Genomic DNA, 25,318 nt, shown 5'->3' with positions numbered 1-25,318 from the left:
GTTCTGAAGGCAAAAGGGGGTCCAACCCGTTACTAGCATGGGGTACCTAATAAAGTGGCCGGTGAGTGTATATGTGTAGGGTGAATATATATATATATATATATATATATATATATATATATATACACACACACACACACACACACACACACACAAATATATATGTACTGTATTTACATTTTTCACATAAACATCAAACTAAAGAAATGGAGGATAAATTAAAAAACCAGACCGACATCTGTTATGAAATTGCAATAAAAAGAATATTATGATCAGTCGTTAAAATACAAAAATATTATTAATAAAATATTGTTAATGTAGGGCCTAATATGGCAAAAGAAATTAACCTTCCTAAAGATGGAGATACCAATTTGAGTTTTGCTTTCAACAACAGTAACTCAATGTTTCTTGTGGGAGTTTGTGAGTGTGATGTATTAGAACTGGTCAGAAAGACTAAAGCTTTGGATGATAATTATATTGATATGTCACTCATGAAAGAAGTAATGGATTATGTTCTCGAAACATTTACTTATAAATGCAACAAATCTTTTGAAACTGGTACATTTCATGATTAAAAGAAAATGGCTAAAATGGTTCCAATTTATAATAATGGCAAAAAGCATATTGTTGCAAACAATATGGTGGTATCAGGGCCAATATGGATATACAAATTAACTTGAGTACATTAAACAATATGATTTTTGGGAGTGATTATAGATTATGTTTTAAGCCACATATAGATTATATTAAAAGTCCCTTGGCATGAAAATTTCCCTTTGAGGTTTTTAACATTAATATGTGTTCCCCCAGCCTGCATATGGTCCCCCAGAGACTAGAAATGGTGATAGGTGTAAACCAAGCCCTGGTTACCTGCTCTGCCTTTAAAAAAAAAAGAAAGCTCAGATGGGCCGATCTGGAATCTGGCCCCTTATGAGGTCATAAGGAGCAAGATTACCTGCTTTTTATAAAGTAGGAGATTTGTTGAGTAAGAGATGTCTGCTTATATTGCAACCCGGTCTCATTGCAGTTCGTGAAATGGTCACGTTATTTTGATCTATCAATTCATCAACAGGGACACAATGTTCTTGTTTATTTTGTGGTGGTCACCACCATTTCATGAACTGTCATGAGACTGGGCTGTAGCAGTTTGCCCTGGGGGACAACAACGGCCTCCGGGACACAATCTGCGGTCTTTGGAGGACGCGACAACAGGGAAATGAAACGCCACGTGCCAGCGACAACTGCCATGACACTGGGCCACTCTGGGGGACACAACAAAATTAAAAGCCAAACACCAGCAGTATTTGTTTTTATTTAGTCTTGTACGATTTCAGGGTGATTCTATTGGGCCTGTTTATCAAAGGTAAAGTGATCAGATTTTGGTTATCGGATTGGATCAAATCTTGAAAATGTTCAAAAGAGAAAGAAGGAATCTGAGATCAGATTAGATCATGAAATCCAATCCTAGTTTAAATCTGGATGAAACCCTTCAGTTTGTGTTGTTCAAAACTTGTCAGTAGGATTTGAATCAATTTAATAAAAAAAACAGGATTATCCTGATCCCAACAAGGGGTAGGATTTCGAGGTGGATTCCAGGAAGTCCATGTAGTAAAACTTTAAAAATTGTCAAATAATACACACTTGTATCATTTAGTGTATATACTTTTATTTATATTTTGCACTTGACTTGTTTAACCGTGATAAAGTAGACATAGGCTACCAATTAAGCTAATCAGTATGGTAAAGTAAAAATAACATTGTCCCCATTAAACAATCCCCAAAACAGATTTTGATAACAAACAAAAATGAAATATTCAATTTTTCTGTCATTCATCACCGTATATTAATTTCAAAGAACCAATCAACAGAGATGAGCCCGTCAAATATAATGTCTGGTCGCTCCTCCTCAGATGAAGAAGAACCTTAAACATTCTTTATTTTTTTAACTATTGGACTTTTGTTAATATAAAAGTAAGACGGATAACCTGATCCTGAATAGCAAAAAATGGGATTTCCAAATCCGGAAAATTTTGATCCAGATTAAATGTTTTGAAGAACTGGCCCATGGGAGATTATGGGATAGGATAGGTAAAAACTAAGCCTTGGCATCAGTCTATTCCTTTTTCTGGTTCTATAGGAAATTATTGTTTCTATCAATATCTTTATTTTTTTCTATTGCTTTCCAGAAACAAATCCAATCAACAGAGGTGGCCTGTGACACTCACCTTGGCATATCCCAGCATGATCATCCTCACCAGGACCACGTTGATGTGGACTTCCAGGGACTCGTCGTGGTAAATCTCATTCACCTGAGAAGCGGGTGGACATGCATAGTCAATCAAAGGTCAATAGCTCAAGCAATTAGAATTGTTTTAAGGCATCTGCGCCATTGGCACTTTACACCCTCTATCTTGATCATTCTGGGCTTCTATTTTCAACTCATCAGAGGAAGTGAGCGAGAGAAACAAACCATTATTTACAAATCACTGCACAAATGACTGTAATCACAGACCTGTGCAACCAGTATTTGAATCTTTTTGAAGGAGTCAGTGAATGCAGCGAGTGGGAGCGTCCTATCATTAAATTCTTGTTCCTTACAAATGCCAGTCGCCATACCCTCAAAATGAAAAAAATAAGTCTTACTTAGCATTTAACTTTTGGTTTGAAACGAGTTTGTGTGTGTGTGTGTGTGTGTGTGTGACAGTGTGTGTGTGAGTGTGTGTGCAGATGCACAGCCTTCATCTTTATTTAGTCTCTTATTCCCTTGTCAATCGGTTCTACAGCAGGGCATACAAAAGATAAAAACATAGACACACAATACAGAATGAGATGGGGAATGATGTGAATACCAGCGGGCTTGAAGACCAACAATAGTCACTAGTGACTGACTTTCACTGACATTGACATTTCCCAGTTTACAAAGCCCAGCATCAATAACATCTTATAATAAAAAAATAAAATAAAAAAAACGTCAGAATGACTACAAATACCTACAATAAAGTGCAAAGTGACCAGGCATGTTGACTAGATTATCAACATCTCTTCCATTATAACACGTCTGGAATTTATAAAAACTAAGGGTTAAGTACAGGAGACAACAGGAGGAGAAATTTTTCACAGGGATTGTTTTTGTGAGAGTGAGGCAACCTCACAGATAATTGTGCCTTTTAAGTAAAAATAAAACACAGTTGCATAGAGGAAGAGAAAGAGCAGAAAAGAAGCTTTTATTAATATTTAGACCATTGTAGATCCCTGCAGCCTGAGAAGTAATATAAGGAGAACTGGGTTAGTCAGTAAGCCTGGCCAGTGAAGGGCTCTCATAGATTAGCCAGAATAACATTTCCCATCACCTTAAATTTGAGGGAAAATGTAAACTGAGCTTTTGTTTCGCACCTCATTTTCAAAACACTATTATCTTCCAAGGAACTGTTGTGTGTTTTTAATTAGCCAGAGGGATCAAATTTCCCTTTCAGAGATCAGCGTTGCTCACTCTGTGGGTATCTAGGACATCGTAAATACACTGATGGATTTCTGTTTAAATGACTCCATGTGCATGTTCACGTATCTACCTGAAGATGCAGAGTATATGAGCCTGTCTTTCGATTTTCTCTCATTTTTCACTTTACCCCAGTATATAATTCATGCCAGTCAATATCCAAATGTGTTATAATAAAACACCAAAATTGGAAATTATGGTATATAATATATGTTACGAGTGATTAGGATTCTGCTGGGAGAACAAACTTAATAAACACACATTAACACTCATTCAAGAGGACGCTGTGAAAATGGAGGACAAAGTAACAAAAGAGACAGTGAATATGGGGTTGGCTTTCACTAGCTGTCAAGCACTGTAACCCTTAATGAGCCGGGAAGGCGGGGCCAACATTAAATGTTGTGTTTAGAAACTGCCACCGAGAAATCCTACTCTATCTGTTATGAAGATAGAGTGATCAACATTTTAGGAAACATTTTTTGCTTTCTTTCCAACAGTAAGGATGAGAAGATAAGTAATTTGACAACTCCCTCTATAGCCACAAATTGTAGTTCAACATTTCTGTTTGTGTATTTGTTAAACAAAAAATATAGTAAAGAGAGCCTTGGAATCACTGGTAGACGTACATTTGGATTTTTTACACAGCTTTATGCTAAGCTAGGCTAATTGCCTTCAACTACATACTGAATACACAGACATAAGTGTTATATTGATCCAACTTTCCAAAAGGCAAATAAGCTTATTTTGCAAAATGCAAACTGTTCCTTTAAAAGGTATAGTAAGTTATGTTAATCCAATACACATTTTGTCAAAATCAGTGAATATCTTCTCACGGTCACCTAGCTCTCTGTTTTCTGTGTGCATTAAAAAAAATCTGGTGTTAATGCGCAGCCCTATGTCTAAATGGAAAACAAATAAAGGAGTGCAAGAGACCTTTTTCACGGCTACCACTTCACACTTGCACTTAGGAGAGACTCTCACTACCCGTTGTGAGTCGAGTGCAGATGTGAGTTGTTGGGCAGAATCACTTATTGCACTTTTAATAAAGCATGAGATTGTCACCGCTCTTTTTGATTGACAGACACAAGAACAATAATTGTAATCATTCTATAATTGCTACTGAATAAATACAACCTAAACGTTTTACATGCACATAATGCAAAGGACCTTTGTTGTAATTTAGATTTTTCCCCCCTAAAATTATATTATGTTACATTTTATTGTAAAGTCTGCAGCAATGTTAAGCCTGTCATGATAGCTGTACACAAGGACAAAATGTGTGTTATTGACAACTGACATATAACTGGATCAGTGTGATTTGTCATTATTCCTGTTGTTTTGCCACTAACTGATGGAGCATACAGTAACTCCCAATCAACCGAATCAGTGAGCAAATCATGTCCACATCATGTCCTGGTCTCTGACACTGTAAATCAGAAGACTTAATGACTGCAGCGACCCGGAGCATTTGGACTGAAGCGACAGGTGGTTTCACAGTGCGTCTCATTTTCCTTATGCCAATGATTTCTCACTGAGTTTATCTGCCTCGTTGCACAATATTTCATAGTTCTTCACACAGGGCAGAGGAGGTAGACGAAAAAATTCAGGCAGCATAAAATCTGAATGCTCAGAGCATGTTATCGACTTCCTAGGGGCCGATGTTGCTGGAGGAGCAGGAAAACAAACGGCCAACTGCAGTATTACCCCAAGGCCAGCGGATTCCATTACTAACTGCTTTTTGACAGTATAAGCAACAATCTGGCTGAATCTGCCACAGATGGGTGCTTCACTTTTTTAAAAAGAAGATAAACGCATCCTGAACTCACATGTACTGGCAGATCGCTCCCCCGACGTTAGCTGCACCGCAAGTTAAAATTACACCATATGTTATCTTTCTCCCACACACTGATCTGCCCGCTTGCAAAGGTTTGTAGCAAGATCAAAATCACAGCAACTTCTTAACAGCTTTTCCCACACATTTACACTACAGGACTAATTCTTCTTGCTGTATGTGTTTAGCCTTATGTTTCTTATATTTGTGCAAAATTACCACAATACTTTTGTGGTACAAAATCTTTTTAGAGGAAAGCAGGGAATGATAGGGTCACCATTCAATACCACTGATTTGATTGCTTCTTCCTCTGAAATATCCTTCTAAAAAGTCACTAGTCTAGTGTTTTATCTGTTAAAGAACAACATTACTTTTCTGTTGTCCTCACAAGTGTTGATCTTTATGTTGAAATGTTTTGTTTTTTTGTTATCTAGATTGTTTTTTTAGGGATGTCTAAAATGAATGCATTCATTTTCGGTTTAATCCTTGCTAATAATGTGTTAAGACATTAATGCAACAGTGCACTAATGTGTTTTACTTACACATAGTGTACTGTATCATACAGTGAATAATGAGATAAAGTTCTAATACATTTTTCTAATATCATTTAGTGTCTCCTCACAGACAAACTGGCAGCATTGATGTTTGACTCTTGCTGTATTTTCTGCTCCACACAGGAATCACACAGAAACAAGTCGTTGCAGACAAAGAAACAGAGAGGGTGCATGTGTGTCTGTCATACTGTATGAGGGCTGTCAGTACTGATGTGCTCCAAAACAGGCATCAGCTGACAAACCTCCAGTCCCAAAGTAACAGGAGAGAAACAGATTTTCTTTGAGAAACAGGTTAAACCCTGAAAATAGCTAAACTCATGAAAGCAGCTAAAAGAATATATTCTTCTTCATGTCAAAAAGACAACACAACTCTAACTGCTGCCAGTATGATTTGAGATTTGGTTGTGTTGTCCTAGGTGTGGCTAACTTATCTATGTTCTACTGAAAGGATATGATAATAGCCTATTGTACTGGGTGGTGGATTAAAGTTTATGGACACCCAATTCACATGCTTTTCTGTAATTTTGATATGGGGCTGTCTTTCATGGTTTGGTGCTTTTCCTTTTGGTTTTCCACTAAAAAGGAGAATTACGGTCAATTCCAACATGTAGCTCTGTAGTTTGTAAATTTTGAGTGCTGTCAGCAGAGAGAAAAACGAAAAAAATCGGTGCTGCCTGCCCTGTATTATCCTCCTGCTAGCATTAGCACCCAAGAGGCTTAAACAGGGCAAGTTTTAAATGTGTATTTAGCTTCTAAACATGTTCAAAATGTCTTTAAACGTGCCTACCCATGTGAAGGGATTCCTTTCCGAGTGAACACAGTGAATCTGACTGCTTTAGCTGTGAAAAAAAGGCATGAAAGTTGTGCTAATTTAGCTGTGTTTAGTTCCGGTGTTGAGACGGCGGTTAGAGAGCTTAGGGTCCGTCTACAAACTACAACACAGAAAAGAGATAAAACAAAAATATGTAGGCTATCAATTTAATGATTTAAATAAGGTAGTGTCTCCAAAACTACTTCACTTATAACTTCTGACCTGCTAGCACTTACTTTTAAAAAGTAAGCATATGCTTATTTTTTTATATGGTAGGTATGTTTGTATCTCTTTTCAGTGTTGTAGTTTGTAGACGGTTCCGAAGCACTCCTTGCTGTATCAACACAGGAACTAAACAGAGCTGAATAAGCAAAACCTTTACGCATTTCTTTCACATCAACAGCAGTCAGATTCACTGTGTTCACTCGGAAGGAATCACTGCACATGGGTAGGCACTTTTTCATAGTAAGCAAATTTTTTCCTTTATTTTCACAATATTAAACCCATACAACAACCATCCAACAAACGTAATGCGTCTAATGTTGACTTTACACTGTGTCATAGAAGAAGCGTTGATCACCATGTAACTACATGGTAATATTTGAGCCTGTAATGTGATGTGTTGTTGTACTGGACTCCATTATAGAGAACACCACATTTTAATACCATACAGTATATTGCAGTACAATACAAAATGCAGCCTTAATAAAAGGACCACATAAATACAAAAGCTCAACATTATAAAGCACGAAGCTGTTATGTGTAACACAGCTGTCAAATTGAATTAGACAGGTAATGAACAGATAACTGTGTATTTATATTTAAATGTAAACGTTGCATTACTCAAATGTCACCAACAGAGGTCCATCAAAGTCATGTATGACTTCATGTCCCATTAAAAGGAGTCATTAGTGAAGCTCAGTAATGTGGAACCTCTGTTCCAAGCTTCTGTTGATGCCATGGGTGGTTTCTGCCATTTCTTTTTACTTTATTTTTATGAGCCGTCAATCCTGTGTAGTTTGTTTTTGGATAATTTCACATAATTAAACTCAGATGTGTACACATGTTGTATCTTTTTCTTCTGATTCTGATTGCATATCATCATCTTGACAAAAAAGCCTCACTTTACTATCTTGGCATGCTGATGTTGGTTAGAGGTGTAATTTCTAAAGATAGCAATTAGGCAGCACATAACTTCTCAATGTTTTATGGTGAATAAAATAACGTGTTAAAGCTTCCATATGAGGCTTTCATCAGAAATGTGCAGCAAATATGAAGCTGTTTTTGGTGTTTGTCAGTCTGAGACAGAAAGCTGATGCTAGCAATTTTTCTAGAATTTTTTCTTTCTTTTTCTTTTCAGTCTTTTTATGCGTACACCAAAGACTGAAACAGATCCCTCAGCAGCAGCCAAAATATTTAACATGAAAAATAACACAAAAAGAGAAATGGTGCAACAATGGTCAAAAAACGACAAGAAAAAAGTAATAAAAACAAGCCAAGAAAATCTAAATTATACATGAACGTATTCTCAAATATTTGACAGTGTGGTTGATCTCAATCCACTAATTCCATAATTTGTTTACATCACAGAACCGAATGAAGCATCCAGTTAACAAAATTGGAGAAGGTGGTGAGCAGCCATGCATGTTGAGGGGTGTACTGAGAGCTCTGATCGCTGATATCATTAAGACAAATTGTCTCAAGAACGCCTGTGCTTGCCAATGGAGTCTCATTTAAGACGAAGGATGTGACATCAAAAAAGGAACTTAATTATTATCTCATTTAGTGTAGCAGTTTTGGGGTAAAGCTGGAGCAGTACTAAATATATATTCATACTTTGTGTTCGGACTTGGGTGTGTCTACAATAAGTCCCCAGTAAACTACAATGTTGTTGATCACATAATATGCCAGTAATGAAAATGTACACACACGGACACGGACACAAACACAGACACAGACACACTATTAGAGGAGATAAGGAAAGCTAATAGAGAGAAGGAAAAATAAAAAGGAGAGAGGGCGAGAAAAGAAGGGAGGACAGAAGGGATGAGGATAGGAGGGAGGACAGAGTTAAAAGGAAGAAGTGGAAATAAGAGGCAATGAGGACAACAGATGAGAGGGGAACAGAAGATAGAAGGAGAGGAGTGAAGAGGAGAAGAGAAAAAGAGGAGATGAGCTGAGAAGAGAAACAAAATAGATGACAACAAAAGGAAAGATTAGGAGAAGAGAAGGAAGGCAAACAGGAGGAATAAGAAGAGGAGAGGACAGGGCGGAAAGGGAAAGAAGGGGAGAAGAGAAGTAAGGGGAAAACAACAAAAGATGAAAAAGGAAAAAAAAGCGAAATGTAGAGATGAGAAGCGGGACCAAGAGGAATTCAGACTACACAAGATGAAAGGAAATAAGAGAAAATAGAAGAGTAGAAGGAAAAAAGGAGGTAGGAAAAATGGATGGAGTCGGAAAAGAGAAGGGGGGCAAGGACCGAAGAGAAGAGGAGAGGATAGAAAGGAAGTGGAGAGAAAGGAGAAGGAAAGAAAGGAAAAACATAGGTCAGAAGAGTAGCAGACAGGAGAGGAAAAAAGGGACACTAGAAGGGTAGAAAGGGAAATTAAAAAAAATAATAATTATAATGGAGGAGAAGAAGAGACAGGCTTGCTGTTAAATATGGATCAAGGCTGCCATTTAAATGCTGTAGCTCTTTACCATTTAGAATAATGGAACAGAAGAAAAGAGGGGGGAGGATAGAAAGATGAGCATTGGAAGAGGAGACTTTGCAGGTCTGAGTGTATCTAACTGAGTGTGAGAGAACCAGAGAGGGCAAGAGAGAGGGTAAGAGCGATAGAGCAATACATATGTGTACAGTATGTAAATCATTATATGCATATACATGTATAGAAATAAAAGAGCAGATAGTGACCAGTGCTCAATTAAGATGCATTTAAGTTTAATTAACGTGTTTATAGTGACAATTGGAGAGAGGAAACAAGGGGCGAAAGAGATGGGGAACGACAAGTAACGAAGGTCGGACACAAACCGGGGATGTTGTTGTTTGTGGTCCACGGCTCAACCTTTAGGGTGCTATTATTAAACAATGGAAGACCATTTATGCCAGGAAAAGAAAAGAATAGATAAAAAATAAGGAATAACACCATAAATACAAATGGTAAATAAAATTATGTCATATAGAAAGTCAAACTTCTGAAATACTGAGTCAAAATTACAAAAATTGCAGCGGTTTTTATACTGTTATTGCTTTGATCAATAAAACCAATGTTCTGTTTTCTCACAAGAACACAATGCCAGACATAAGGTAAAGGACTGCAAAGAAAGAGTGCAAACACAATTATGGAATCAATGTGTCTAAACATTTGCATTTGAAAGGATTATCCTTGCAAGAGCAATTTAAAGGGATTTTAAAAAACGTTTCTGTGACAATGCCATCCCAGGAAACGCATGATAACTACACAGTCCTCAGACAGTAAGGCTAAAGCTGCAGAACACTAAATATCACACCGATTAAATCGATGGCAGCAAAATCCTGTACTTGGCTGGCTCATATATCTCCTGCTCCACATAACAACACAGAAGCTGGATTCATAGCCTGCTTGTTAACAATTACCTTCATTTGTTTGATTATAATGGCCCGCTGCTTCATGTTTCAAGTCTTATTCCTCTCCCCTACAACATGTCATCAACAATATAAAGAAATGTTATCCAGCAATCAGGAAACATTGGAAGCAGGAAAAAGTGTATCAGAGTCAAAGCCGGTTGGCCGGTTAACCTCCTGCTGCTGCAAAGTGGTGTGTGACATGAAGGTTACTTTCCCCACAAAGACACACACACACACACACACACACACACACACACACACACACACACACAGTGGGAACAACTGGAGAGACATGTGCAAAACTCTAACTACAGTCTGCACAGCAGCAGTTCATGTGGACCAAACTCTAGTTTGAATTTCATTGCTTGAACCCAGTTTTCAAAACTCCATAAGCTTATTCAATAGCGTTAACCAGCCACAGAACTGGGGATTTACAGCACTTTGTTTGAATGCTAACACACTGCTGTCACAACAGAACAAAAAAGATTTCAGTCTGGTGCCTATCAAACACTGCTGATTGTGATTTTAGCTGAAAGCCTAAGCAGGTGTCTTGTTTTAGACTAGTTATTGAACATATATGTTTGTTTGTTTTACACATAATTACAAACAATTACACACTGTACTGTAGAGAAACAGGTAAAAGAGCAAAGTTACCAACAAGCCCAGCTAAAAGGTTAGATACACAGCTACAAAAAAAATATATATATATGAAAAACACTACCTTTACTATAGTAAAACTGCTTTCTTACTGTTTTTCAAAAAGTAATGCGGGTGAAAGAAATGGAAACACCACATACATTAGTATTTAGAGAGGATGCAGACATCCAATGTGATGAAGAAAACTTGCCACATATTGCTGAGGAGATGTAGGATTAGTCACACTATTCTTTGTTACTGTAATTAAACTTTAGTTCTTTTTCTAGTAATTTTCCATGAATTACTAGAGCCAAACTACTATATAACCTCGCCTCCCTGCTTCTCCATCTGCGTTAAAATGTCTCATTAAAGGCCTCACAACGCAACCAGCAAATGGTCATACATATGGCCAATTTCTTTATCACTGGAAAGGTTTTTCTGTAATGACTAAACACTGTGATTCTAATCTGCCTCCCGAAGCAAATTATGGCCTGAATCAATTGTCATATGCCCAAGGGTCAGGTATCTTGATTAAATGACCCTGGTGGAGTGCAACATCAGAAACTGATGCACACAAAAGGTGGGATTACCCCTGCTTGGGATGTAATGGCACACTCGTTGAGTTTGAACAGGTGGAGGGTGGGGGTGTGGCCTTGACCAAATGCCATGCTTTGCTTTGTTTGCATGAACAGGATGGGGCAATTCATGTTAATGTAAAAAAAAAACTCATAAAGTAAAATGTTCATGCCATGGGACCGTTAAGCCATCTACACATGATTAAAAGTAAAGCTCCAAGATACAGCGCAAATATATTGCAGGCACAGAGGCAAAGTCCAGCGCAGATATATGTCATCATTGCTTCTAGCTTTGTTTGCACTTTGAAAGGTCAACACCCATGATGCCAATCTAGAAATAATTTGAACTCAGCAGCGCTCAGCTACAATTTTGAGCGGTGCTGGTGCGCCATGCCATGGGTAATGTTTTTTCTCTGAGCTCTCTCCAACCGCTCCCCCCACTTGGAAAAAAAAAATCAGCCAGCGCAGAACGATTGCACCGCTGATCTTAAGTAGGCGACTATAGACTCCCCACACAGTTTGTTGTCCATGATGATCCAAGATCTGTGTATGGAACAGTGAACCACATCAGAGGACGTTTGTTAACGCTGAAGGCTCAAACAGTATATTCAAATCATGACCAGTTACAATCAGTATCTATCGTGGCAGATTATAGGGTAGTATAGACTCCTTTGTATCCTTTCTGGCCTCAGAACTCTGAGTGCTTACTAATACTGACTGAGCTCTCCTAGACATGGGGGGGACACAAAAAACTGTAATTTAGTTATTGTTTTATGTTAATAATCTTTATGCTTAACCATGCAGTAAAACTATCAAAACTATTGCTGTAAGGAGGCTAAAAGAAAATGTGAGTCTACGGGCAAATGAATGTGACTGTTTCAGAAATGGCTGAATGGAAAGTATGAGAGATGCAGCTAAAAAGTAAAAAAAAAAGAAAAAAGAAAACACATCAGAAGAGAGAGTTGACGGATCATGGATATGAAAGAAACCTAGTTATGATGATGACGTAATTGCATGGCTACTGTGCTGGTGCACTTTCATGGCAGCTGAATTGTTTTGCATGCTTAAAAAATAATTGTTGTTTAACGACAAAAGCGCCAAAGAGTATGAGGGCTCCGGTAGATACTCTTATCTTAGAATATGGGTAATTATCCTGAGAATGATTGAAATGAAGAAAGAAATGTTAGATAGTGAAACAGATGACAGGCAGAAGGTGGAGAGAGGATTGTGGCTCTGGATTCCCACAGTATTTAAGAAGTTTTTTTCCTTCTATATCAATACAGCCTTGCGTAGTAAAAATTGCAGCTTTATATACTGTAACCACTCAACCATATGTATTGGTATTGACCCACAGTGCAGCACTCTTAAAAAAAAGATAGATTTTTTTTGTTACCCACCAGTGCCTGTTAAAATGTCAATCACAAAGACAACTCAGCTTCGTAGTGCATCAGACTGAAACGGTATTTAAACAAGTGTCAGGGACTTACGATATTCATAAGAGTGAGGAGGTAATTCTGCACGTGCTCTTTGCCGTGAAACCGAACCACTGAGTCATCAACTCCCAGCAGGATTTCAATGTTGTAGTCGTCTTGTCCAGCATCTCTGCGACGACGGCGGAGGACCGTCTCATTGACCTGCCGGGCTACAGTGTCCAGGGTCCCAGGTACATCCAGCTCTGGTTCTGTGCAGGGATGAAGACACAAGAGAAAGGAGGGTTAACGCAAAAACAAAAGGAAAGCAGAAAGCAATTATCTGAAAAACACATTATTTTCTGTCTACAAGAGTTGCTATTGGGCTTTTATTCTGAAAAGATTCAGTAAATTCTCACCTTGATTACTGTACAATATTGTACTCATTTACAATTACTTATTTAATGAAGCTGTCAGAGGGTTGCATCAATATTAACAGGTGTGTCCTGTAGCTTCGGGTCTTCTTCAGATATATAAAAACAGGCAACAGTATGTGTTTCATCATGGTGATTCCTCGTTGTTTTACATTTTACACACACAGAAAGGCTTGAAAGTAAATTTAGCATTTGAGATTAAATTAATACACTACATAAATACGATCATACAACATGCCCTGGTTTTAGATTCTATTTTATTTAGTTTTTGAAATAAATATTTTTCATAGTCATTTTATTCTATTATTTTTTACATAAATTGATTCCAATTTCCAATTGCTCTTTATACATGATTGCAGCCATAAACTTGAAAAAGTCATCTTACATTTGTAACATTTTGAATGTATTTTGTATTTATGTATTTTTTGCATTCACATTCAAGCCTGATGAACCATTTTATGATGGGATTATACCAGTCACGACACCAAAATTGTGCCAGGGGCGTAAATAAATACACACAAACACACACACACACACACAAACAAACAAACACACACAAACACTTTCTGACATGACTCATACTGTGTGTTCACTGGTGGCTGTTAATGAAGCCTCGGGCTGCAAGTCTTTCTAAAACACTGTAGTATAGAGATGTGATACTGTAGCTACTGAACTGTTATTACTAATCCAACCATGACTAATTGGTAATATATAGTTATTATTAGGCATTTTTACAATCTACAGATTATTTGTGGTTACATAACATGAAAATCAGAATTAACTTCCCCTGTGGGTAATAAAGATATCCTGTATCCTTGAACAGCTGGTTCTGAATCAAACCATGAAAAAATGCTAATACTTTCCTTTTTGATGGCAAGGCACACCAGTTCTAAACCAAGCCCTAATACTACTTAGCTTTACACTCTGAAGGCTGAGGCCGTCACTGTCAAACCTGTCACTCAGGTTTAGGGGCGGCTGTGGCTCAGTGGTAGAGCGGTTGCCTGCCAATCGGAAGGTTGATGGTTCGATCCCCGCCCCTGCAGTCATTGTCGAAGTGTCCTTGGGCAAGACACTGAACCCCGAGTTGCTGCGCATCGGAGTGTGAATGTGTGTGAATGTTTATCTGATGAGCATGTGGCACCTTGTACGGCAGCCCCGGCCACAGTGTATGAATGTGTGTGAATGGTGAATGTTTCCTGTAGATGTAAAAGCGCTTTGAGCAGTTGTTAGACTGGAAAAGCGCTATATATACACAGCACATTTACTCACTGCTGATTTGATATACTGGTTCCCTCAGTAATCCTGATCAAGTGACCAAAGATAACCCATTTCTTTACACGTAGGATTTAATTTTCCACTATAGTTCCTGCAGATTCTTTGAAGGTAAAAGCAGCTTGGTTGGTCAAAAAAGTAGCCACAGTTAAAAGGTTGAAAACTGAAACTGAAACTCTTAGCATATGAAGAAATCATCAGAGAATACTTTTTTTAGCTGGAGCTGCATTAAAACACTAAGGAGGTGATTACGCCTTCCGCTTCTCCTTTGTTTTGTCTCAACTGCAGTGGAAATTTGCATTTTTTTTTTATTTTATTTTAATGTCATTTGACATCCTCTCAATTTGAAATGAAAAGTCTGAACCTTGTTGTGTGTTCTCAAGATAGAACATTTTTTCTGAGAGTTTCTTTATTATTACAACATCACTCAAGCACATTTTACTTATTTTTATAATCCGCAGTTTAACAAACTCTGAAACTCTTTTGACAGAAACACGGCAATTTGAACCTCAGTTATATTTCCATCAGCAAAGTAAATGACCTCAATTTTCATTCTTAGTTTTTTCTGTACACTAAAAAAGGAAAGTGGTGTATGTAATGTGTCAAACAACTGAATTAACTTTAAAATCTCATTAAAAGGTGCTGTAGGTAGGATTGCATAGACCCAGGACTTAGCCAAAATATGAGTACATCGACAACGTCTCAGTCCTTCCCCCCCTCTCTGCTAAAGCCCAAATATAATAGACAACACAATTATCTATGTTTTGTATTGCACAACTTGGCGCAAATGGTCCCCACTTGAAGAGTTGCAAGCTCTTTTCAAGTAAATCATATTGCAGACTTGCTGGCTGTGGGCCCCCTGGGGTCCTTTTGTATTTGTTTAAGACCAGAATCTTCATTCTGATGCTCAAACTGAATATAAACTGAAGGCAAGGGAGGTCCAACCCCTATCCAGCAGTATGGTTCCAACCTCTAAATCTGAGGCCATGGTTCTCAGCAGGAAACCTACGGAGTGCCTTCTACAGGTAGGGTATGAGTCCTTACGACAAGTGAAGGAGTTTAAATACATCGGGGTCTTGTTCGCGAGTGAGGGGACCATGGAGCGGGAGATTGGTTGGAGAATTGGAGCAGCGGGTGCGGTATTACATTGAATTTATTGCAAATTGCAAATATTGCAAAGCTCTCGATCTACCGGTCAGTGTTTGTTCCTACCCTCACCTATGATTATGAAGGATGGGTCATGACCGAAAGAACGAGATCCAGGGTGAGAGCGGCCGAAATGGGTTTCTTCAGGAGGGTGGCTGGAGTCTCCCTTTGAGATAGGGTGAGAAGCACAGCTCGGAGTAGAGCTGCTCCTTCGCATTGTAAGGAGCCAGTTAAGGTGGCTCGGGCATCAGGTAAGGATGCCTCGTAGGCGCCTGCCGAGGGAGGTGTTCCAGGCACGTCCAGCTGGGAGGACCCAGGACTAGGTGGAGGGATTTTATCTCCAACCTGGCCTGGGAACGCCTCAGGATCCCCCCGTCGGAGCTGGTTAATGTGGCTTTGGAAAGGGAAGTTTGGGGTCCCCTGCTGGAGCTGCACCCCCCACGACCCTATACCGGATAAGTGGACGAAGATAGATAGATAGATAGATAGATAGATAGATAGATAGATAGATAGATAGATAGATAGATAGATAGATAGATAGATAGATAGATAGATAGATAGATAGATAGATAGATAGATAGATAGATAGATAGATAGATAGATAGATAGATAGATGGCAAGGGAGGTAATCTTTTATTTGGTAGTGTCAAACCTCTGCTTTTAGTTTGCCAGCGAGACATTACAGGCCTTGAACTAAAAATTGGGTTCATGTAGGTTTACGCAGTCCATTTACAAACAAACCAGGGATGGTAAACAAAGGCCACATGGACTCACAAGTAACTTGTTTATTAAAGACTTGAGTGAGCTTGCATCCTGCCGTGTTAGAAAATTTGGCAGGGGGGGTGAATCAAAACAAATCTTCCAGTTTAGCTAAACATGATGGACGTGTATACGCTTAGTACTGCAATGAACTTCCAATTCAGTTAATATCACATGAATCAGATGAAGATAATATATTCATCTATCTATGACCATTTAACCTTATGTAATGGTAATGCCCCACAATGCAGCATTCTTGTAAGAAGATATTTTAGGCATCACAGCACAGTTTCTTGGGCAAGACTGAACTAGGACCCCCCAGAAATGTCACTAGTATGAATGTCTGTACCTGAAGAAAAATAAGACAGCGCTATTTAGTGCTCTGTGAACTTCCCCTTAATAAATATATGATTAAAGCAACAACAACAAAATATAGTGTGTATATTTTTTCTATATTTCATCCACATTAGGGGAAGATATTGCGCTGGCAAATACTTGGAAATCTTGAGCCATAAATAAAAAGAGCGGACCATTTTTCTATTTTCCAGGGATGCTTAGGGCCGCAGACAGGGCCAGTGATTGAGTGGAGAGGGAGCTAAAATAAATAGGAAGAAATGGCTGCCGCCTCAGCTGTGGCCCGGCTCCTACAGTGTTGCGATTGTGGAGTGCATTCCTCCTCTCTGCCGCTCCCGTCATGACACAGGCATTCTTGTGCAGCGGGCCAGCTCCCCAACTCCCCCTCGCGAGTAAACAGGCTTTCTGAGGTCCCTACTTCAAACGCACAGGACTTCCCCTCAGCAGTGCTTCTTAAGACCGCTAGTGTGCTTCAGTGAGCGTCAAGCCCTCACTCCCTCCTCCTCCCCATGCCTCACCCCACCCCAAGCCCACAGCCCAGTCCCAGGGGAGTCCCACCATGCCGTGGCAGGAGCAACAGCAGCCCAGGAGACGGGAGAGGCCCCAAGCCAGCGCCTGCCCACACGTGGCAGCGTGCAGCAAGGTGGCAACGAGGCCATCCAGAGCCACAGCAGACTAAAAATGGCTTAGAGGTAGGCAACAAGCAACTCACCATCAGCACAGAGTGGAAATCTACTGTGTCTGCTCTGATGCCATTAATATATATACACTACCGTTCACAGACACTCACACTCCTGCAACCCCATTAGGAAAAAGGACAAAGATATAGTGTCAGAATTAACCTGGGTGGAAGAAAAATGAGGAGAAAATTTGCATTTGGTTGTTTAGACTTATATGCATTAACATTCATGGCAAAGCCTCTTCTCTGAGGATGGAAATCTATTTATTTATATAATCATAAGAAAATCATGGAGACATGCAGCAAATCGTCCCTGGTCAAACTCTAACCCTTGACATCTGCGTCAAGGCATAAATCTCCACGTATACTGTATGTGTGCCTGCTCTAGCAACTGAGCCTACCCGGCCATACATATAATTTAATTAGTTAATACATCTGACAGAAAAAAGGATCTTCAGTTATAAAACAATGCCCAACATGTATCCAGTGTATCACAGCAACAATAAGCAGCATCTTTGCATTAAAATATGGGTTGTAATCCTTTCATGTTTCTGCTGTGTAGTGGGGCTAGAGGATTGGCTTACAGTATGAACTGAGATGATACAGAAGAGCACATTTAAACTGAAAATGGGGAATCTGCATGACATATACTCCGTTTGCTAAATGTACTGTAATTTTTCTCTCGTGGCAAAACTAGTAAGGGGTACAATTAGGTGGGACAAACACATTTTCTTTCAGCAGTTGTTGTGTTAGTGTTATCACAGTCCTTATTGAGGAGAAGCTTCGCAGTTGAAACTATACTAAAAGACATTATTTTTAATGACTCGGGATCTGAATGAGACCCAGTAATAAAAGGACACTTAAAACTGCAGTTTGAGCCTGATAAGCTTATGAAGCTTAAAAATCTGAATTCATCTGCTCTCCATTATGAACGTGTGAAAGACTATCAGACTTGTACTGTGAACTCAAACTGCGTTTGCAGGAGGAGTTAACACATTCACCTACTGTATACTGCAACATTAGCGGGTGCAAGCCACACAGCTCCATATCACAATGGCTTCCTCTGTGAGCAGAACACTGAAAACAGGCTTAAAGTGGGAAAAAGGTGGCATCATGGCTCCCAGAAGAGCAAATTAGAGCATTGCTCCGACCGCGGCTGATCAAAGTAGGCAATCTAAAATCAGTTCAGCAAATGAAACACGACACAAAACACCTCATCAAAACATCTGATGACATGTCAAGTGGCTCAGGCCACATAGATAAATGACAGCAACAAATGACAATTAATTAAAAAGCACACAATCTGATGCAGACTTGCATGTCTGGGGTAAAAAATGGACTACATTGTAGAAAAGGTGAAAGGTTGATTGGACTGGTGAATCTGGGAAATGTCTGCTTTCTGTCCCCAGAGTCAGAACTAAACAGGGGGAAGCAGCGTTCATTTTCTATGCTCCTCATATCAGGAACTAACTTCCAGAAAACTGCAGATCTGCTGCTATCCTCAGTTCTTTAAATCAAGGCTGAAGACCTTTCTTTTTGATGTTGCCTTTTTTTAAATGGCTGTTCATTTCTGTAATATTTAATTTCTTATACTGCACTTTAACTTTTATTCTGGTGTTTTGTTTTTCAACTGTTTAACTGTTGTTGTGTAATCACTTTGAATTGCCCAGTTGGTGAAATGTGCTATACAAATAAAGCTGCCTTGCCTTGCCTTGCCTTGCCTTGCCTTGCGGGTGATAGGAAATTATAAGATTTTGTAAAAAAAAAAAAAAAGAAAAAACTGAATAACATGTTTATGTGCTAAACACTTTGAACTTGGCACAGTCTGCCTGCGCCGCCTCTTTCCTTTTTACTCTCGGTGCTTGAGAGTTTCTTTGAAAGAAGTAGGGGAAATTAGGGGTTTGTTTCAGTTGCGATAAAGCCCCCCTCAATAGTGGCCGATCTGCATAAATACTGTCAATTAAACAATTCAAGGCAAACAAAAGGTTGTGGAACCTTGTTTTAAATAACCTCCCATTATGCCATCACACATGTCCAATAGAGAGACAGATTGCAGTACTGATAGACTTCAGTGCTGCCTTTGATGTAATTGACCACAAATTGTTATAGAAAAACCTAATTTGTTATGGCTTTGCTTTTTTGGTTCTGGATAGAAAAGTTATCTATCCAGTAAACAATTTTTTATTTAATGGAAGCTTTCAGGTGCAAAACATAGTGTAGAATTTTCCAAGGAAGTTTGCTTGGCCCTTTATTCTTTTCTGTTTTAATAATGATCTTCAACTTACTTTAAAAAAAAAAAACTGTGTCCATGTGTGCAGATGATACAACATGTCCCGCCCAGTTCCTAGAAAAGGATGCTGTTTGATGAGGCATCCCACCACTGACGGACCAATAGAGGAGTGCCATTGAAGTCCGCCTAGGGCTTAAATATCCTGATTGATTGCAGCCCAGACCAGCTGCCAGATCAGATTTGTTTGCTTCAGTGTATGAGAGTGTGATGAAGTGGGCCAGGGTTGAGATTTAATAACTGATATCCTTCTTGCATCTGATAGGTTTGTGTTGTATTAGTGGCTAGGTTCAGGGGTGCTGAGTGCATTGTGTTTTTGTATTACCAAGTACTTTAGTTAGGAAGGATTTTGGTTCATCCTTTTTGTTTCTGAAAGTTGTAGTAATATTATTCATTTTGAAGGATTTTGTTGTATTCCACAGCACCCATCGGCCCATTTTTCCGTTTGTAAGCTCTGTTGTTCTGTTTTGCCTGATTCTAAATAAATATCCTGTTTGCATCTTGATACCCCTTGACACTACGGGATGTGACAAAATGTATGCACCTAGATTTAATGAAATCACTGCAACCCTCAACAAAGACTTGCAGAAAGCACTAGAATGGGTCATAAGCAATAACCTATTGATCACAGACTAAAAGCATTGTTGCTGGTACAAATCCCTCTTTGAGCTCTAGATCCCAGCTGAAACTGATGCTGAACAATGTATCTGTTGAGCAAGTAGAGGAAACAAAACTTGTTGGCGTTATTTTAGACTGTAAACTGTTTCGGACAATGCATATAGATTCTCTTGTTGTAAAGATGGGGAGGAACATACAGTATCAGTAATAAGGAGCTCTGCTTTTCCAACTTCACACTAGAACAAACAAATCCTGCAGACTCCAGTTTTATCACATCTAGACTATTGCCCAATGATATGGTCAGGTGCTGCAAAGAAGGATCTAGGAAAACTGCAGCTGGCTCAGAACAGAGTAGGGGGCTATTGCACAAACCCAGGATAAAGGATTAAGCCAAAATATTCTATGCTGGATGAATTTAAGATAGAATTGGTTGCACAAAAGCAGAGGCACCTAAGTTACCATGGAGATTTATTCTCTACAGCTAGCCTGGTCCCAACCAGGCTAACAGCCAGGATCTATTAAACCTGGAGCCTTTTCTGCTCCCTCAGCAGTGGGTTTACCTTATTGTTTTCAGCCTGCATTAAAATAAAATAAAAATTCCTGCATCAGTAAATCTCTGATCTATACCGTATTTAAGAAAGCCGCGAACATGCACTTGTCCCAGCTATTTACACACGGCTTGACATAGCTTCACCTTTTCATACTGGCTCGGCAAATGTGCATCCAATTAAGCCGCGATGTGCAGATCACACTATAAATTAAGCTGCCCTTTTTCAGTTATCATGGATTACTTGATTCTACTTTTGTGCAACAGCCCCCAGCTCGTCTTGCCCTTCGATGCACACTTATGTCTAATGTAAACACACATGTCAATCTCTCATGGTTTAAAGTTGAGGTTTTTTGTTAAAAACATTAACGTTTTGAAAATTTCAGTGTACGATTTGCTTTCATTTTTATTGCTTTCTTGATTAGTTGATAATTAGTGAGAACTGCTCTTCATGATTAACCTTTAACCCCAAGGTGGTGTCATCAAATTGCTTGTTTTGTCCAACCAACAGTCCAAAATATGAATAACAATCTGTTTATTATCACATTAAACAAATGTAAATTGGGAATCTTAACAAGTAAGCAGCTAGAATAACTTCATTGATTGAAGAATTATCAAAATAGTTGCAAGTAATTTTTCTGTGGTTTGACTAATTGATTATTTCATTTATTTCAGATATTTCAAAGTCTAGCTAGATCATACTACTTGTTGAAATGCTTGAGAGATAAAGATTAAATGTCACACATGTCTCAGTGTTAATCCTGGTTGTAACCTTTAGCCATCTTTTTGCCTGGAAAGACCATCAAAACACGTAAGCATATTTCCATTGTGATGTTAGCAAAATAAACAAGTGAATTGCGAGTTCTTTGTCCTCCTCGACTTAAAATCTGAGATGTACAACCTTAGATTACATTTTCAGGCCCTTTCAAGTTAAATAACAATCATTAACTCAACTCAAACACACTATCCAGGAAAAGCACTCTCCATTAACGTCTGCTTGATCAGCTTTAACACTGGAATTTCTTTACATGAAACATCAAATGGTCTGATTCATGTCTCTATCTTTTCTATTTAATCCGTATGAAGAGATCAATGTGTGACCAATGATATTAATGCCACAAATCTTTGCTGGTTGACATCTCATTTGAATACGGTTTGTTATGCTGTCGCTGAGCAATTTTGTTTTGTTGGGGGCTGGTTATGGTTGTCATAGAAATACAGGTCGCTGAACAATGGCCTGAAATCACTTGCACAAAATCAAAAAATGCCACCTTAACATTGACTAGAAACAAAATGACCATAATTTCTATCTTTAACATTCTACCAGTGTGGTGGTTCTAGTGCCAGGGTGTTCTGAAGCTGCAGCTGATTTAGTCTTGGCAATTCACTTCTTGTCATGTAAGGGAATTTTTGACTTACTACTGCACATAAAACCTAGAATAATTACACTGGATCTTATGACTGAGGCAATGTTGTTTAGACTTTTTTTTTCCTCCATCCCAATTGAGCTGAGAATGAGCGGTGACAGCAGCAACAGCAGCGGCCTAATTACCAGCAGTGCACCGCAACAGGAGAAAAGATGCTTGGCTAGGCATTTCAAATGGTGGAAAGATGCTACGCAGGTTTATGGTTCTGTGTTAAAGTGTGGTGGCAATTTGAAAAGCTGTGTTTGTGTGTATGTGCATTCTCTGAGGCACGCCTGAAGCTTCAGAAACACCATTAACAGGCTCCTGGGGAGTTTTAAGCATAAAATTGAAGCTAACACTCCAGCTCCCACTGGGTCTTATATTAAGGCACTACTAATGATTTCTAAGTCTTGGCTGCTCTGCTTCAGAAAATAAACTCAAGAGTCTTTCGTTGCAAAAATAAAGGATCCTTTATAATAGAAATGTTCATTAAAAAGCTTGTTAGAGATGCTTTTACCCACATTAATCATACTGTCTGTAAATGGCAAATTAATTTGATATTTGTATTTAGACACAACATATTGTTAGATATTCAACATACTTGAGTCACGAAGCAGTTTCTTTCCAAGAGAAGATTATTTGGAAACACTGCTCTAATCAGACTTTTTATATTAACAGTATACCTAAAAAAACAATAAAACCAGACAGAACACATGAACTTATGTTTGTATATCTAGCCAGAATGCTTAAGGATGTAAAATACAAATAAGATGTTATTAGAATACATTTCCACCTCATTAAATTGCAATCCAACCACCTGCTGGTGGAGTTAACTGCAAATTCAACGGTTGTCGCCAAGTCAAAGCCATCTCCCAGTGCTGCTCTATTAACTTGCTGAAACAAAAAACTTGGAGTTAAGCCACTTTGGTAGGAAAATCTTACATTTTAGTGTGAGAAAATCTACAGCAGTTGATGGTCAGCAGTCAAAACTGATAACACTAGAATAATTTGACACACTGGAGTAAAACAGGCAAAACTGGTATCTGAAAATTTTCAAATGTACTTGCTTCTAAAAGGAATAATTTTGCATGCCTGAGAGCTGAAAAATAAAATGCTGCTTGTCACAGCAGAGAAGTAGCACACGTAAAAGTAGAGAAACCTTTTACCAAAGAAAAAATATCACATTAAGGACTGCTCATCCATTCCAGCATGCAGTGAGTTTTCTAAGCACTGAACTGAAATTTACATCAGCTTTATCATGTCATACTGAGAGTCATCTCTGATGTTGATATATCTTTCAAATTAAAAGACCCTTCACTGAACATGCCTGCAGCTCTGAAGCTCAGTCAGCTCATTCATCTTAGTAGTGTTTTTAGTGATGCAGAGGTCTTTTGATACTTCTTCAGAACATTGTGTAGGAAAACCTTTCATTTTTGTCAGCTAGGCATTTCATGTTTTGCTCATCTAGGGAAAAATGTTAATGGTGTTTCTGAAGCTTCTGTAATTTGTGTGAACTGTGAAAAGGGCGAGATGGTGTGTAAACAGGCTCTCGGGTTCACAGCGTTTTTCCATATCCAGTCGATCGAGCAATACTTCAGTACCATCAGCATAGATCAATGTATATCACATTACTATGGATTAACTACAAAGAAGAAAGAAACAAATTACATTTACTCTCCTTTCTTTACTAAAGTCCTTTTGTCTTTACCATTATATCAGTATATGATTTTAATTTTACTTTTGCTTACGCACTTATTCTCAAAAATATCTTGAGGCGAGAACAATGTTGCCATAGCTGATACAACCAATGGTCAAACATACAGAAGGTCCAAGTTGACATTATTAACTGCAAATATCCTCATTTATTATCCCAGTAAAAGAAAAGGGCTTGGGTTGATCAATTTAAAGAAATAGAGTAACCACTACTAATACAATTTATAGCTCTGATAGAAAAATGTCCAAGTGCTGTATCGGTTTAATGGTTTGTTGGCCATAGAATTTTGAGGAGAAGGCCTAATATATCATTTTGGGAGCTGTCCTTTCAGCTTTAAGAGCACCCCAAGGTTCCCTGGACGTGAAAGTAATTGAGCTCTTCTGATGATGTTTGTGTTTGGAGGAGAGTCTAAAAAAACCTATTGCCCTCAGAAATTAAACCTGTACTCACACACAGCCTCTAGAAACGCACATTCCAGCCTGAGACAGAAGTACTTTATATTTGTTGTTTGTTAAGAAGCACATCACAAATTGTTGTTTTGACATTTGTGTTCTTGTACAGGTTAAACAAACACGATACAACATGTTAAATAATGAACTTAAGACGAGTTTACTAGATCCAAGACACAGAGCCAAGCTTTCGGTTTGCCTCTGCTTTCAGTCTTTATGCACAGCTTATCACGACCTGACTCAGGATTTGTACTTGCACAAACATAAGTGATATGAATCTTCTAATCTCACTTTTTAAAAGAAATCACAAACGTTGAAATATTCTTTAAACCTATTTACACCATAAATAGGCTCTCTGTTGCAAATTTGCTTATCTGTTGTTGTGCAGACTTGTGTGGAGTGTGTTTGTATGTGAGGAGAGAGAGAGAGAGAGAGAGAGAGAGAGAGAGAGAGTGAGAGAGAGAGAGAGAGAGAGAGAGAGAGGAAGCAGACAACGGTAGGCCTTGTTGGGGTCGGTCAGTTACAACATGCAGCCAAACTTAGGCTTCATTCATGGTGGGGTGCGAACTGCCTTTTTGGAAGAAATGCTCACTGTATTTCCTTTCAGGGAGTTCAATATATTTTGGTGACCTGCATCCGTTTTTTTCTCTCTCTTTCTCTCAAAGAACAAACAACCCAATGTCATCGTTGAAAGGTCAAGTGACAAACTGTTTCCAGTCTCTCCCTGCCCAAAA

General features: G+C 38.7%; 1 protein-coding gene across 2 annotated transcripts in view; it reads right to left on the bottom strand.

Moving 5' to 3' along the window:
- adamts3 (ADAM metallopeptidase with thrombospondin type 1 motif, 3) overlaps positions 1–25,318 on the bottom strand; it is a 125,104-nt gene that overhangs the window by 55,805 nt on the left and 43,981 nt on the right. The window contains exons 5-6 of one of the 2 annotated variants that reach the window (XM_034871436.1): positions 12,998–13,191; positions 2,226–2,309 (exon numbers count right to left, since the gene is read on the bottom strand). In XM_034871436.1, the coding sequence (XP_034727327.1) occupies positions 2,226–2,309; positions 12,998–13,191 (278 nt within the window). The remainder of the gene's footprint in view (positions 1–2,225; positions 2,310–12,997; positions 13,192–25,318) is intronic. The other variant, XM_034871437.1, reaches the window with a different exon arrangement.

This window comes from Etheostoma cragini, chromosome 5 (assembly GCF_013103735.1).
Source record: "Etheostoma cragini isolate CJK2018 chromosome 5, CSU_Ecrag_1.0, whole genome shotgun sequence".
In the NCBI taxonomy this organism is placed as follows: Eukaryota; Metazoa; Chordata; class Actinopteri; order Perciformes; family Percidae; genus Etheostoma; species Etheostoma cragini.
The sequence above is the reverse complement of the archived record's forward strand: the minus strand, read 5'-3'. Positions and strand labels throughout refer to the sequence as shown.